We start from the raw sequence: 17,183 nt of genomic DNA, 5'->3' as shown, positions 1-17,183 counted from the left end.
CATTAAGGTATTTGCATCGCTGTTGGCCATGAAATCAGGGGCCTAGATGCAACATTAGATATATCTGGAGATCTGAAGCTTGTCACGTCAGTCCGGAGTGCACGCCTTACGTAAACATACTGGAAGAAATCTACAGTGGATCCACAGCCACCATAGTCCACCATAAAGAAAGCGACAGAATTTCGATGAAGAAGGGTGTAAGGCAGGGAGGCATGATCTCTTGGTCCAATGCTATTCACAGCGTGGTTAAAGGAAGTTTTCAGGGTCCTAAATTGGGAAGGGTTAGGAATAACAGCTCATGGAGAGTATCTTAGTAATTTGCGATTTGCTGATGACGTTGCCTTGATGAGTAACTCAGGGGATGAATGGCAACTCATGATTACAGAACTGGACACGTAAAGTAGAAAAGTAGATCTGAAAATTAGTATACACAAAACTAAAGCAATGGGCAACGGCCTCGGCAAAAAATGTAGGTGATTCTTAAATTTAAGGAGAGTAAAGAACATAAAAAAGAGCCACGTAACTGCCTGCATCATAGTGCGACACCTCAACAGTGGCTCACGAGGGATGGAAGTAATTAGGGATTAAAAGGGATAGAAAGGACTAAAACAGATAAGATAGGAATAGATATGGTGCCGGGACAGAGAGACCCACATACGGAAATAAGGAGGAGATAAGAAAAATGGACCCAGTCGCAGGAGTTCGAAAACGGGGTACCGGCGTCGGGAGATCGCGTAGGGTGAGCCAGTCAGCCAGAGCTGCGCTGTCGTAGGACACTACGACACTACGACAGCGGCCAGAGCTGCGTTGTCGGGGGCACAACCGGTCGGCACGAAATCCAGAGAGCATCGCCGGGCACAAAACATCGCTTTGTGGTAGGTGGAGAGACGCTGGAAGTTGTAAAGGAGTATTTCTGCTTAGGGACAGGTAGTAACTGTGCAGCCAAATCATGAGAGTGAAATAACTAGAAGAATAAAGATCGGGTGGAACAGGTTTGGCAAGTGTTCTGAAATCATGAATGGTAATCTGACAATAACCCTCAAGAGGAAGAAGCTTTATCTTGCCACTACGTATACCTACGGAGCAGTAACCTGGAGGCTTAAAAAGAGCATTCAGCCTAAATTGAGGACGACGCAGCGAGCGATGGAAAGGAAAATAATGCGTGTAATCTTAAGAAACAAGAAGAGGGCAGAGTGGGTCCTGGAACAAACCAGGTTTAAGGGTATCATAGTTTAAATCAAGAAGAATAAATGGACATGGGCCGGGCATGTAGGCAGGATGACCATTGATCCTTAAGGGTAACTGTGACTGGATTCCTAGAGGAGGCAAACACACGAAGGGGGGACAGAAAGTTAGGTGGGCCGATGAGATTAGGAAGTCTGCGGGTACAAAATGGCAGCAGCAAGCACAGGACCCAGTTAACTGGCGAATCATGGGATAGGCCTTTGTCCTGCAGTGGATGTAGTTATTATTATTATTATTATTATTATTATTATTATTATGGAGATTTTAAAAATCATTCTTACCCTGACCCTCGGCATAGCTTCAAGGTTAACGAGGTGAATCATGGCCTTCACCGCCGAGTGGCCGAGAAAGTTGATGGCATGCGGGTCACAGAGTGCCAAGCCAAGATCGCTGAAACGTTAAATAAATTAGTTGGTATTTGCATCTTTTTTACATTGTGTTATATATTCGTACTTGATCAACCTCATTTTAAACAGCCTCATGAGGCGTTCGTCGCTTTACGTTGTGCAATGATACGGTATAATGTGTAACTCGTGTTCATAGTTCTTTTGAGCTATATAAAAGACAAATTGTAGAAAGAAACAACCAACCATTTTGAATAGTTCATCTCCGTGTCAAATAGCACAGCACGAGCAAACTTAATGGACGTGCACCAACTAATCCTGTTACTTTTTTAATTTTTTTTATTTGCTTACTATTCATGTGCAGTCGAAAGGGTACCCCTCGTGAGCAATTCTTACGAGTACACACAAACTCCGTTATAAAGTATTGGATGTCAGCGCATACGAGCGTCAGTATGAGACTGATCGCTTATTATGGTTGATTGATTGATTGAACACTTGCCAAGTTTTCCTCAACTGCACAAGCGCACTATAGTAAAATACCGTGCCTGAACAGTACCAGGTCCACACCATAGTCGGGCACAACTTAAGAATTCCGGAGCAGCCCCGCCCAGGTAACCGAAGTGCGCTAGTCCATCACCTCCTCCAGTAAAGAAATAGTCCCGATCATGTTCTCCGAAGGAGGGGTTACTGGCCGCCCTGCTCATGACGTCAGTCAGGAGGGCGCGCCGATTGGGCCAAGCTTGTGTACATCCACCTTGGAGAAGACAATGCCACAGAATTTTGAAGTTGTACCCGACTATACTTACAAAAATATTGGCCGCGTATCCGCGCGCTTCGCTGCAAATGTCGTCGAAAAACGATAGTCTTCGGCAGGCCTAATTTAGTGCATAGCGTCGCAGTTTCAGCGCTGCCTATGAAACACTATAGGGTCTTTAGAATTAGGTATCCACGTATGTTCTAGCAAAGAAACACATCAACTGTCCGTGGCCACGCAGTACCTCTAGGTCGATCTCGAGATTTGGTAAACAGGAATCCGCCAACTACATGCGATAAAATCACCCAGCATTTCTCTATGAATAGGAGAAACTTTCCACATCCACATAGAAAGCTAAATAGAGCGCAGGCGTTGACACTTCGAATACTTAAAACGGAGACGTACCCTAACCGTGCCTTTCTCCACAAGCTTTATTCGGCGGCTATTTAACTAGCTCGTGTACGAAATGAGGCCGTTTAGCCGCATTACATCACATGCTCTGGGAGTGGCCCTTGGTGCGCGGCACTGATACAGCATCGTCCAGCACATGGGACTCCGCTCTGAGAATTCTGGACGTAAAATCACAACTTTGGGCTGTCCAGTGGGTCCACGATGCGGCGATAGGTCTCGGCCTTACTGTCCCATCGTGGGAGCGACCCGCCGTGCGCTAGGGCACACGTCTTGGTATTTTCGAAAATAAAGTTCTCCCAAACCAAACCAAACACGATAATTGCGTATTGACCTTGCGCCTTTGATATGCGTAATATTTGCTTTCTCCATCTACAATGTTCACAAGCACGAACGCAGCCACCAGTTTGAGATCGCTGTATGTTAAGCAAGTGCTTAAACTTTGGCCGGGCGACTGAATTGTGTGACAACCGGACTCAGATGAAAAAGAAAAGACCAAAATATATTCGTTTAAAGTGTCGCGAGAGAGACTATAGCGTATTTAATAACTGCCGAGTCAGACAGCATTGTCGTGGCTGATGCCGCGCGCTTACCAAAGCAGTTCCTCTTGACCACGCTTGACTTCAAGGATGGATTGCAGCTCACGGCACCGTTTCTCATCCATGTTTTTCTCCCGGATGCAAGCATCTAGGCACCACGTGAACTTGTGGGTGCGGTCTACGGCTGTGATTTCTTGTGCCTGCATTATAAAGTATAGGAGGGTTGTACAGCTCACCAGCAATCACATAAAACAACATTCGCTGCGCGGATAACAAAGACGAGTAAAATTCTGGAGGCTGCCTTAATCCTTGGATTAGGTGTGCATGATAGTGGCACCGCACCTCAGCATTCATGTGTCATGATGTATTCCTCCATTCATGTTTCGTCACAAAGTGGATCTCAAAGACCTCGCAGGAAGAAGCGCGTTGTTTAGACTCGTTCCGCCAGGTGCCGCAAAGATTTTAGCCGCTCACAATTTTTCAATGAGCCTAGGTAGTTTCTTTTAAATAATTAGAATTGCAGGTGATTGGCCCTTTTAAACGGTTCGATCTATGTTTCATTTTTATTGCCCTTCCTCCTTGAGTGGGCAGTATTAGATAAATATAAAAGATACTCCTATATCAAGTTACGTTCCGATATCATAAGCATCTATGATATTATCACGTGGTCGTAACGTTCACGAAGACAGCCGTCGGTGTATTAAAGACGATATTCTCTGTTCAGTCCAAGCTGTGCCCGGCAGACGGAAGCCAAACTATTGCAATACATGCTGTGCGCTGACAGCTCCGAACAGAGAGCCAGCCGTCGATAAACTGATCTACGGTGAGGCGGGGCGGATTGCATTTATGCGGCATCGAACATGCGAGCCTTATCCCACATACTCGCATAATCTCTAGAATAAACTCTAGTGTTCGTGTCCCACGCGTGATCCTAACAGGAGCTCAAACAATCGTGCAGGTTATCCGACATTACAGCGTAGTCTGCGCTTAGCAATGATAATAATTTGTGTGTGTGTGGGTGAAACACGAATACGCCCCAATCAGACAACAAACACGCGTGCCAGTAAGAAGCTTATGCTAAAGCCGTTGATTTTTATTTTTACGCTATACATGTATTATTAAAACCGGCTCGAGGGCATATGCTCGGAATAAAAACGAGTGTCTGTGACCGAGGCAGTTGCGCCATCTATGGGTGTATCGAGAAACTCTAACATGGTGGCGCGGACGCGCATCCGTCGTCGGACACGGCACTTTAGAACAGATCCGCTGTTAAAGCGGAATCGCTGACCTCCAAATCGTGCAACGCCATGAGTAGCTCGACGCGCAGAGTGCAGTAGTGGACGTTGCGTGTTCGTCGGAACGCGGCGCGAAGGATCTCCACCAGCATGTCGTACAGCACCAGGTTACGGTTCACCATGGCCAAGAGGCGCTGCAACATGCCCCTCTGGCGCCGCTGCTTGGGCGTTGGCTTGAAGAAGGCGAAGAGCGACTCGGCCGTCACCGTCAGCCCCCACAGGGCTTCTTCTCTCTCGCTCACGTACTCCGAGAGCAAGGGGAGCACTTCTTCGGCGAAGAGCTCCTTGTTGTCGAGCCAGATTTGACGTCTCACCTGGACAGAAATTTCAGGTTCGCCGTATTTAGTTGTGCGAGTGGTATAAAGTGCTCCACTCAAGAAACAGTTGGTGCCGAGAGTACGATAGATTGATATGTGGGGTTTAACATCTCAAAACCGTCATATGGTTATGAGAGACGCCGTAGTGGAGGACTTCGGAAATCGGGACCACCTGGGGTTCCTTAACGTGCATCCACATCTGAACACATAAGCCTGCAGGATTTTCGCGTCTATCGAAAATGCAGCCGCCGCAACCGGGATTCGATCCCGCGACCTTCGGGTCAGCAGCCGAGGGTGCCGAGCGTGCGTTCATGAACATTGCATGCGTTTCCTAACCCGAACTACTTTAACAATTGACTGTGTCTTCGGCCCTTTGAACGGCTTTACGCAACAGATGCATGCGATGAAACTACTATTGTGACATTTAAGGAGTATCGGTCAGCTCGAAAAGCTGTAGTGGCGCCTTTAAAACGCGTAATAAGCCACATGTTAGCACACGTACCCGCCCAAGAGGCAAAAACCTCAGTGAGGCTATTTACTTTTTTCTTTTCTTCATTTTATTATCTTAAATTTTTTTCTACGTACCTCTCTTCCTGTCTTTCAGTCCCCAATCCCCCTCCCCACGAAGAGTAGCAAGTCGACGATTTACATACGCCGGCTACATTCTCTGCCTTGCATTCTCCAACTTCTTTCTCGCTTTGAAGGAACGCTTGCACGACCACGGTGATGATACTTCTATAATTTTCCGGTCAGCAACTTGCAAACAGCGCCAAATCCAAAGATGCGAGAACCTTGTGGTTGCCGCTATGGTGTAGTTTATAGTCGAGACACTGTTCAGTTGTTTTAAAACACTCATAACGCACTTCTCGAACAAAGAGACACCAGTGCGAACTCGCCCCGAGCGATTCAACGGGTAATAGTCGGAATACTTGAAAGCTGCTTACCTCAATGTCGCATTCTCGGTAGAGCGACTTGTCACTGACCAGCAGCTTCATGTACTTCTGGTCAATGCACTTCGTGTTTCTCAGTAGGCACATTACTACTGGACGAAGACTCGGGACCTTTTAATAAAAAAGAAACAATTGATGCAGAACAATGATTCATTCACCCAACTACTTGAATAATGGCAATTTTTGTAGCACCACGATATGCTAGAGACATTACCTATAACGTACTCGCGAAAGAACTCGACAGGGCCTAAATGCACTCACCTAAGTAGAGTAGAGTAGACTCCAGAAACTGTGGCTTATACCCACAGCCGGTATTGACCAAGGGCCAGTTAGTTTTTAAAAGAAATTTTGAAATTAAAGTTTAATCTTCAAATAATTCGACTGAAACGCGAACGCTTTCTTCTATTTCATCTCACCCGATGTGTTGATCCTTTTGGGCAACCTTCCGAAAGCTATGAGCCCCATAGCGTGATTTTCTACTGCCTCCAAGATCGAAGGCACCTCGTGTCATGCAATGCCTCCATGATCGTCCAACCTCTTAAAAAGCTACGACGGCATACGATGGCGTCATCGCGTCAGATGACGTCACAATAACGTCACACATTTGGCCGATCTGTGACGTCACGATGACGTTACAGGGTTACGTAACCGCGTGCCGATGTCTTTTCGCACCACTCGTGTTAATGCTGCCAACGCGAGATGCCGATTTGCGCGTTGTATGAGGGATCCAAGGTTTTTTCTTTTCATTAACGAAACTTAATTAAGAAATTGTAAGCAGCACTTCATATGCTTCGACAACACAGTAAGGAGAGATCATATACCTAAACACTTATTGTAGATATTCTTGAACGATGCCACGACAAGTAGAGATAACAACTGAGGAGAGAGTAATGTGAACCTGAAAAAAAGGAAGAAGTTTTATTGGCTTCATTGACCTTCATGAAAGGGGAATGTCAGGCAGAGAGAGATATATTAATCGTGAACTTGTGTGCGCCAAACATAGTAAACTTAGAAACATTTGTAAAAGCCAGTGGTCATGACTGATCCTAGGGCATTTGTACACATACACTCGTAATGAAGACTCACCCCGTTTACCTTGACACACCTCTTGCCATATTTCTGCTCATTGCCTTTTTGACGCCACTGAGAGGTGAACGCAACCGTTCTTACATTTCCTCAATTGTTTACAGCGCTTTCAACAGTAAGCCTTTTGTGAGCAAAACGAAGTTGTAATGTTTACTGAAGCTCGAGTCTTAAGCTTCAAAAGAATCGTCAGAAACAATGATGACCGATTGCGTTACACATCTACTTATTTCTCCTATGGGCAAACCTGGGTTATGCAGGGCACACTTTACAGGCGAACATCGAAAAGGAGCAGGTCCATTGAAGCCATCACGAATATTTCTATCAGCATATATAACGTGGAAGTTTTGAACCCTTTCATCAAACGCAAACTATTCACACTTAATCTCTTCACAGCGTAGGCTCTGATGGGAATATTCCAAGAGCCGATTTCGATGGCAACATTGCCCACCACCATTGGCCATCGCCACTGCAGCGTATAATGACAAGTAAGAATTCCTATCCCCGTCGGGAAATCTGTGTGGTGGCCTTTACCATCGAGCCACGATGGTGCTGAAACTGCCTCTGAAAGAAGTAAAGATGCGTCCTCTCTTGCGAGGATATATTGCAGGCGAGTGGGAATTTCAGCACAATGCTGGCATGTAAGTCACTGTTTCACCGCAAGGGCGACGTAATATACGAGACAGCAAATGGAACATAGGACAAAGTGGCTCGTAAATAACTCCTGCAGTATTTAACCTGGCGTAATTAAGAAAATAGCTGCCGTAAAGAGAGACAACCATCGCAATGAACTAAGCAACTTTTATACTGTCTGCCGCTTCGATGCCCATTTCGCGGTGTTACTCTCACGTAGAATGGTATATATATATATATATATATATATATATATATATATATATATTGTGAGCGCTGACTATGTACTTCATCTTCATCTGCATGACCAAACCATTGTAGTGATCATCATCGTATGTCACGCGGGCTGGCTCTCTGGCTCGTGCGCCTGGATTAAAGAAGGATAACCTGGTTGCTGCCGTCCCGGACGTGGTCTCATAAGTGGTGGAGCGTGCTTTGGTTCCCACGTCCTCCTGCTCTACCCGTCACCCCTGGAGCTCCGGTCTGGTCGACGGTTGTGCCCTCAAGCAACAGCAATGGCAGAACCCAACCCGCCCACTGCTGCAACCGCTCCTTCTCAGCCACTTAGGCTTCACTACACCGTGAGTACCTCTCATCGGGACCCTCCGGTATTTTCCGGCCTTCGCAACGAAGACGTCGAAGAATGGCTCGACAGTTATGATCGAACCAGCGTTTGTAATTACTGGGACGAGGCGCACAAACTGCGCTACGTTCCTTTTTACCTCGATGGCGTCGCCAGAACCTGGTATTACAACCACGAGAGCGACTTCTCCAATTGGTCGGCCTTCACGGGGCATCTCCGTCAGGTATTTGGCACATCTGCAGGATGTTCTGTAGTAGCGAAACAGAAGCTCGCAACCCGCATTCAAGGGGACGACGAATCGTATACGTCCTACATTGAAGATATTCTGGCTCTCTGTCGCCGAGCACAAAATGACATGACGGAGGCCGATCGCGTCCGACATCTACTGAAAGGCATCAACTCTGTGGCCTTCAATGCTCTCGTGATCCAGAATCCGACTACCGTCCGGGACGTCATCACTACCTGCCAACGCCTGGACGCGCTTCATTCCATGCGCCTTCCACACGCCTCCTGCGACGCTCGCTTTACCAAAGAGCATGAATTGCGGGCCCTTATCCGCACAATTGTCAGAGAAGAACTTCACGGCCTTATTCCAGGCAACCCTACCGTTGCGTCTGTCCACACACCTCCTCCCAACCTGCGAGAGATAATCAAGGACGAACTGGCATCAATGACAAGCGCTGCAGATGCCCCGTCTCCTGTGCGCTTCCCAGTGCCTTCGTACGCAGAAGTTGCATCGCGGGTCCCTGCACCAGTTCCAACCGTGCCTGCGGACGTCGGATGCGACCATGTGGCTGCGATGACAACGCAAGCGCCAAGGCTACGCCACTATTCTACATGGCGTCCTCCCCGCCCCATCTGCTTCTACTGTGGCATAAGGGGTCATATATCCCGTTTCTGCCGCCGCCGTCAGCAGGATGAACGACGTGGTTACTCAGCTTACGAGAGAGACTTTTCCCCGAGACCCGATGAATACGATCCCGCACCGTATCCATCCACCTTCCGTCAGTCGCCCTCCCCTCCACGGTCTCATGCTGGGCCTCATCCTTCTCGTTCATCTCGCCGCCGTTCTCCGTCACCGTTTCGGCGTACGTCATCACCCTTGCGTCCCGCTCCAATCTCTCGGGACTCGGAAAACTAGAAGGTGCAGTTTTTGGAGGGGAAACTGCTTGTCGTCGGAACGCTACAACTCCTCCGTCTCGTCCAGCTAATTTACTGCCTGTTTTTGTGGAAGGTGTTTTTGTTGACGCCCTTATAGACACTGGAGCCGCAATTTCGGTAATTGATCGTGAATTGTGCTTTCGCCTGCGTAAAGTACAAACTCCTTATGCCGGTCCCATGTTATGCGGTGCTAATGACAGTCCAATTCGCCCGACCGGGTTGTGCACTGCTCGTATTCTCATCAATGGAATCCGTCATCGCATACAATTGGCTGTGCTGTCTTCGTGCGCTCATCAGATAATCTTAGGCTGGGACTTCTTGTCAGCGGCGTCTGCTGTAATTTCGTGTGGTCGGCCCCTCATTCGTATACGGACACTGAGCTTTCTTCTGCTGCCGACCTTTCGTCACCCAACCTTGTGACAGCTGCGGATTTCCTCCTGCCTCCCGGACGAGAACGTGTCCTTACGATCAAGTCACGTGACATTCTAGATGGTGACGCTCTGGTTGCTCCTTGCCAGCGCTGCATTTTTCGAGGGATCACCATCGCATCTTGTTTAGTGCGGTTCTCCCGTGGTTATGCAAGCATCACGGCCTGCAACACGACGCCAGAACCACTTCTTTTGCCTGAGGGGACCACTGTTGCCAGCATTACCGAAGAAGCACCGCTTTGGGTCGTCACTGGTTCATCTGCTTCGTCATTCTCAAAGTGTATGCCAGCGGAAGATGCATTTCCTGCTCTCAAGGCCACTTTGTGTGAACATCTCAACCCAACGCAAACGGATGCCTTGCTAGCGTTATTAATGAAGCACAAAACTTGCTTTGACGTTTGTTCCGAAGGTCTGGGTCAAACAACAGTGACCGCCCATCGTATCGACACCGACGGATCCCGTGTGATTCGCCGCCGCCCTTACCGTGTGTCGGCTTCTGAGCGCAAGCTTATAGAAGAACAAGTCAACGACATGCTCGCGCGCAACGTCATCAGGCCTTCGACAAGCGCATGGTCTTCTCCTGTCGTACTAGTGAAAAAAAAAGGATGGCTCGGTGCGGTTTTGCATTGATTACAGATCACTCAACAAAATCACTCGTAAGGACGTCTACCCAATGCCTCGCATTGACGACGCTCTTGATACTTTACAAGGTGCCGAGTACTTTTCAAGTCTCGACTTGCGCTCCGGTTATTGGCAGATTCCAATGCACGAGTCTGATAAAGAGAAGACTGCGTTTGCTACGCCAGATGGGCTCTTTGAATTCAATGTAATGCCTTTCGGCCTGTGCAATGCCCCAGCCACATTCGAACGGATGATAGACACGGTACTGCGGGGATTAAAATGGAAGACCTGCCTTTGCTACCTGGACGACATTGTCATTTTTTCGTCGAGCTTCTCACAGCACCTGGAACGGCTAGACGAAGTCCTCACGTGTTTAGCTAAGGCCGGTCTCAAGCTCAACACAAAGAAGTGTCGGTTTTCCAGTCACAGCATCAAGGTATTAGGTCATGTCGTCAGTAAACATGGCGTTGAGCCCGATCCCGACAAGGTTGCCGCGGTGCTGCACTTTCCTACACCAACCACACAGAAAGACCTCCGCAGCTTCCTTGGCTTAGCGTCGTATTTCCGCCGCTTTGTACGTGATTTCGCTACTATTGCGGCTCCTCTGCACAAACTTCTGACCACGAGCGCACCCTTTGTCTGGTCGGATGACTGCGACGCCGCTTTTCACACCCTCAAGCGATGCCTCACATCACGGCCAGTGCTTCGCCATTTCGACCCTGCAGCACCTACTGTGCTACACACTGACGCAAGTGGACTTGGCATCGGGGCTGTCCTTCTTCAGCGGAACCAAGCTTCCGAAGAACAAGTCGTGGCCTACGCGAGCCGTACTCTGTCACATGCTGAGTGAAACTACAGCATCACTGAGCAAGAATGTCTCGCCATCGTGTGGTCCATCCAAAAGTTTCGTCCTTACTTATACGGCCGGCATTTCACAATAGTGACTGACCATCATGCTCTGTGTTGGTTATCGTCTCTCAAAAATTTGTCGGGACGCCTTGGCCGTTGGGTACTACGATTGCAGGAGTATGACTACAGCGTCACATATAGGTCGGGCCGAGAGCACCAAGATGCTGACGCTTTGTCCCGTTGCCCGCTCTCGCAAAGCGCCGAAGTGTCACCTTCCATCTGTTCGTCACCGCCTGCCAAAGTGACCAAACAGACGGCTGCTCCTTCGAAACAGTTAGTTGCCTCGGCGGACCTTCTTTCGTCCACAGATCTCGCCTCGCTCCAACATGCCGATACCTACTGCCGCACAATCATCGATCGGCTCACTGGCTTATCGCGTGCTCCAAACAGCCGCCTAAGACGACAACTTGCCCGTTTCAAGCTTCAAGAGGGAACATTATGTCGGCAAATTTACCATCCTCTCGGTAACCAATGGGTTCCCGTCATTCCTCGCTCACTTCGTCTGGAAGTTCTACAAGCGTTTCATGACGATGCGACAGCTGGCCACTTAGGGTTCCACAAGACCTACGACCGCCTCAGGACTCGCTGCTTTTGGCCTGGCCTCTCCACTTCTGTCGCCAAGTACGTCGCTTCCTGCGCGTCATGCCAGCACCGAAAACGTACCACGTCTCTTCCCGCGGGGCCACTGCAACCACTGCCGTGCCCGTCCACTCCCTTTGAATTTGTGGGCATAGACTTATACGGACCTCTTCCGCTTACGCCAGCCGGTCACCGCTGGATTGTTACTGCCGTAGACCACCTTACTCGCTACGCGGAGACGGCAGCTCTTTCATCTAGTGCTACCTCTGAAGTAGCCGATTTTTTCCTTCGCGCCATTATTTTACGACATGGCGCACCGCGTGTGCTCCTTAGTGACCGTGGCAAGACATTTCTTTCACATGTCCTTGCTGAAGTCCTACAGGCCTCTAACACCATCCACAAGACCACATCAGCGTATCACCCAGAAACTAATGGTCTGACTGAGCGTTTTCACCGAACTTTGTCCGACATGATCTCCATGTACGTGCAACCAGATCACAAAAACTGGGACACAATACTTCCTTTTGTCACGTTCGCATATAACACTGCCATACAGCGTACAACGAATTTTAGCTCTTTTTTTTCTCGTGTATGACCGTGTACAGACTTTTGTTCTGGACACCACCTTTTTGTCCACATCTTCCAATCCATCTTCATCTCTCCCGGAAGAGTTCGCCGCTCGCGTCGCCCGCTGCCGTGAAATCGCCCGCGCCAACACTGCTACCATTCAGGACAAGAGAAAAATCGACATTGATGCGAAGCGTCTAGTTGTTGTGTTCCGCCCAGGCGACGAAGTCCTTTTGTGGACACCTGTTCGTGTACCTGGGCTCTGCGAAAAATTCCTTCACCGGTATCTCGGTCCATACACCGTCCTGGAACGAACATCTGAAGTCAACTATCACGTTGCTCCTGTCAACGCGGCTTCTGATCGTCGTCGCCGCCACACCGAGATCGCCCACGTCTCTCGACTGAAACGATATATTCAGCGTCCCAACCCTTTCTAACTTGCTGCCCTCTTTCGCGAAGGGGGGAAAATAGTGTGAGCGCTGACTATGTACTTCATCTTCATCTGCATGACCAAACCATTGTAGTGATCATCATTGTATGTCATGCGGGCTGGCTCTCTGGCTCGTGCGCCTGGATTAAAGAAGGATAACCTGGTTGCTGCCGTACCGGACGTGGTTTCATAAGATATATAAAGACGTGTATACCTAAGGGCTCGTTTTTTCGTGTTTTGACACAATAATAATGAGATCTAAGACACAATGATACCAAGTAATGTATAGGGGAAGTTATTATAACGAATGTAATGTAACTAAGAAGAAAGAAAAGTGGGTGAAAAATAACCTACCGTGAGCAGGAATAACCTACTGTGAGCAGGAATGTTCTTTCTTCTTGTTCATATTACATTCGTTCTAATAAGTTCCCCTATATATTCCTTGGCATTAATGTCTGTTAGCTCTCACACACACACACACACACATATATATATATATATATATATATATATATATATATATATATATATATATATATATATATATATAAGGAAAGTCATCAAAGCGGCAATGTTGGCAAAATTTCACTATGTTGTAACATAGCCTCGTAAAAATTCCATTCTCTCGTAGGAACATAATTAAGCGACTACTGTTGCGATGGAAACCTAAACCTCACTTGGTTTTCCCAGCGTGCAGCCAAGAGTGACCACTGTCGAAAGTGGGAAGGCTCACCACACTTCCTGCAACACCCCCCCCCCCCCTGCTGACATGCTTATGAAAGAAGAATATCGAAACGAATACACGCGCACGCTTTTCGCAACGTCAAAATTGCCAAAAACTTGTCGAAGGACAACGTTGTTCGGATGGCACCAGTGAAGTGCTGGAGAAGTTAGCGTGGACATTAGTCGTAACTGCATATTCCATGGCTCTAACCATTTTGCTTCGCTGGTCGAGCTCGAGCGTCTTGGCGGCATGTGGTGCTTTGTAATATCCACTGTAATTGGGATTCATTCAATGCACAAGAAAAAGTATGCAAAGTATACAAAGTATACAAAGTATACAAAGAAAAAGTATACAAAGTGACTTACGAGCGTGAAAAAAACATTAACGCACGACGGGACATGAAGTGCAACTCTCTGCTTGTGTGCTAGCAGCTGATCGTTCATCGTTGCTGTCACTCTCAGCGCGTTGTCAACCAGCGAAAACGTCCAGATGGTTTCTTTGAACATCACTGCTGAAAATAATCTGATGAATTCTCTCCGCCAAACGATTTTGATATCACCAAGAATGTGTCATTCACCACGCACAACACCCACACGGCGTCACTCACCGGGCATTTCCGGTGTCCGCACCGGGAGTGCGGACACTGCGGAGATCATTTCACTCCAACATCCGGATGCGGGTTTCCGTATCATATCCCAGGAGGTGTATGGGAAAAATGCGGCACCGCTACTGGCTGAAGACAATCACGTGATCTAAACGTACTTCCGGTATTTTTTGTTTATGCAAAATGACGGCACGCATAGACGTTAGCATAACGCTAGTTTTGCAATACACCCGGTGAAGCTTGTTGAAGCAATACGGCCTAGAAATTACACCGAAACATGTGGGCTTTCCGCTAACAGCATCGCTGAAACGAGTTGCGTTCTTACGCAGCTGGTGTGCTCTGATATTTTTTTTAAATTTATTACGCGTTCGCTTGGGCTGCCAGCCGGCGAAGAAGACGCGCTGCTTGAACTACTCCGGATGTCAGTTGTTTTAAAGTAAGTGGGTTGTATCACATGCGGAATTCACGCTGTGTACTTATGTGCTCCTCGCGTAAACTTAGACGAGACGAATTTGTATCAGTGTTAGTTGTTTTGTGACGGTGTGCTGTTTCTTGCTATGCCACGCGTTCGTTCGAGGGTCCTTTGAGTCACCGGCTGGAACAAAATGTCGTGCAAGGTCGAGCAGGTCGGTTGGTGCAGGAGCAGCGCGCAACGGGAGATAAGTTTTCCTGTATATGTTTGTGTTTGTTAACACCATTATTATTTTTTCTCTCCTAATAAATAACTTGCGTTGCGAGTACTGTGGGTGCGGGACACGGGCAACGTTGCAGTGATGCTGACCACGTACGTGAACGGGGTAGGCGGCTGTATTGAAGAAGTTCGGTGCGCCCGGGTAGTTGTTAAACAGCTAGAGCCGAACACGAAGTGGACCTAGTGAGAGAGTACTAGCAAAATTGAACACGTGTGTGTGTGCAGTGTAGGCGGCAGCTTCAAACACTGGTTGAGGTAGGAGAGTTAGCGGAGGTGGCTGGATAGCGGGAATCGGGTTGAACTTAGCGCTGTCAAATGCTTGGTCCAATTGTCGGGTGGGCGATGGCTAAAGTGGCTAGGAAATCCACGGGCGAAAGTGAGCTGGTGCAGTGTGAAAAATGCAAGCGCTGGTGCTACTTGGACGAGACAGCATTCGCGAGTTAGGCCGACGCGCAGAAGACGAGCTTCGTGTGCAGGCTGTGCGAAGCACTGAAGGCGGCCGTGCAGCGCATGGAGGCTAGCATCGAGGGGTTTCAGGGGGAGCTTAGGGTGGAAGGGGAGCAGAGGATAGAACTCCAAAAACAGCTCGGAGCGCCGCGTGAGCGGGAGGAGGCTAATGCTAGCTTATTAGAGCAAACGAAGGGCGACGTTCGAAAAGAACGGAAAGGGCGGACCGAGCTCGAGCAGCGGGTAAAACAGCGAATGGCGCTTTGCCTGTGCCTTGAGCGGTAGGAGACGGAAGGCGAGGGTAGCGAAGAAGGCGACAGGTGGGAAGGAACAGGCGAGAAGGGAGGTCACGGGGCCGCGGATTCTGGCCACAGCACGGAGGCTCCGACAACACACAGGTCGGTGGCGCAGCAGTCTTCGAGCAGGTCAGCAACGCAAGACAGACGGCAGAGAAACAGGTGAAGCAAACAGGGGCGCCATCACAAACAGGAAGCCATCGATTGGAGCGTAAAACCCTCCTATTGGTGGGAAACTCTAACGTGGCCAGGGTTAGGGATAGTGTCTTCACGACAGTAAAGGAAGATGGGAGAGTGAGGGTGGAAGCCCAGTCAGGCAAGAGCATGTTGGATGCACTGGCCAAAGCACAGGAGGTAGTAGAGGACAGCATGGAGGGCGAAAGTCTCATCATTATTCATGCTGGGCTCATTGATGTGTTGAAGGGCAAGGATCAGAACCTACAGATACAGTTAGAGCATGGGATGCGTAAGCTCCGAGAAATCTCTGGGAGTGTGCATGTGACCATATGCACAGTCCCAGAGGTCTGGGGGCAGTCTCGTAGGATTGAAATGAGGGTAGTGGAGGCCAACTGTGTGATCAATGGTATGAGCCGGCAACGCGGATACAGCGTAATGGAGGTGAACCAAGACGCTTACGAGCCCGGCGCTCTCCCTTTTGCACAGGATGGCATTCACTACAGTGATGCGACGGGCACGAGGGTTCGTAAAAGGATGGGTCGTCAAGCCACAGCTTTTTTAGGGGAACCCAGAGCTCTTAGGCCAACAGCATAGCCATAGACGGTTCTAGAGGGGCACAAATATTCAAGCTATATGGAGTCCGCGGGAGAAGAAATCGACGTAAGCACAAGGGCCGAGCTATCAGGTTACAGTTTGAAGAGATAAAAGACAAGTTGAGGCGCGAGGAGCTGATGATATATGGGGTTGTGAAGACACATCTTCGGGACATGGAGCAACCATCTTGCAATCCCTACTACGAATGGGAGTACTGCGATTGAACAAAGGGCAGCATAAAGGGGGGTTGAATTAGTGCATTCATACATAATAGTATGGGTTGGCAAAGAGTCAAGCAGGGATGCATGAAACATTTATGGTTAAGAGGGAAAGTAGCTGGGCAGGTGACACTCCTTGGTTTGGTGTACTTGTAGACGGGAACAAAGGCCAGAGAGAAAAACCAGGGAATGGTGGAGTGTAGATGAAAGGACAATAAGGCATTAGGAAAAGAGTGCGAGATCATTACACTAGGGAATATAAATGCGCACATAGAAGCTATAGATGAGTATACTGACCCAACAGGCAAAATGATCATGGATATGTGTGAAATACATAATTTGATCATTTGCAACAGTACTTCGAAGTGTGAAGGGCAAATAACATGGGAGGTAGGAAGGCTGCAGTCGACAATAGATTATGCACTGATGTCACATAGGATGTATGATACGCTCAGGGGAACGTACATAGATTAATGTGGCTCGAGAAGTCTAGGCAGTGATCACAAACGTATCAAGCTAAGTTTTGGACGAGCAGATAAAGTGGGAAGGAGACAAGATGAGCAACAACAGGAAAATTTTTATTCAG

General features: G+C 48.4%; 1 protein-coding gene across 1 annotated transcript in view; it reads right to left on the bottom strand.

Annotated features, from left to right (window-relative positions):
• LOC119181601 (negative elongation factor B) overlaps window positions 1-17,183 on the bottom strand; it is a 44,207-nt gene that overhangs the window by 19,603 nt on the left and 7,421 nt on the right. Inside the window, exons 2-5 of the mRNA XM_075874811.1 lie at window positions 5,847-5,963; window positions 4,579-4,899; window positions 3,345-3,490; window positions 1,533-1,635 (exon numbers count right to left, since the gene is read on the bottom strand). Coding sequence (XP_075730926.1) covers window positions 1,533-1,635; window positions 3,345-3,490; window positions 4,579-4,899; window positions 5,847-5,963 — 687 coding nt within the window. The remainder of the gene's footprint in view (window positions 1-1,532; window positions 1,636-3,344; window positions 3,491-4,578; window positions 4,900-5,846; window positions 5,964-17,183) is intronic.

Source organism: Rhipicephalus microplus, chromosome 10 (assembly GCF_043290135.1).
Source record: "Rhipicephalus microplus isolate Deutch F79 chromosome 10, USDA_Rmic, whole genome shotgun sequence".
In the NCBI taxonomy this organism is placed as follows: Eukaryota; Metazoa; Arthropoda; class Arachnida; order Ixodida; family Ixodidae; genus Rhipicephalus; species Rhipicephalus microplus.
Note: the sequence above shows the minus strand (reverse complement) of the source record. Positions and strands in the feature narration are given on the sequence as shown.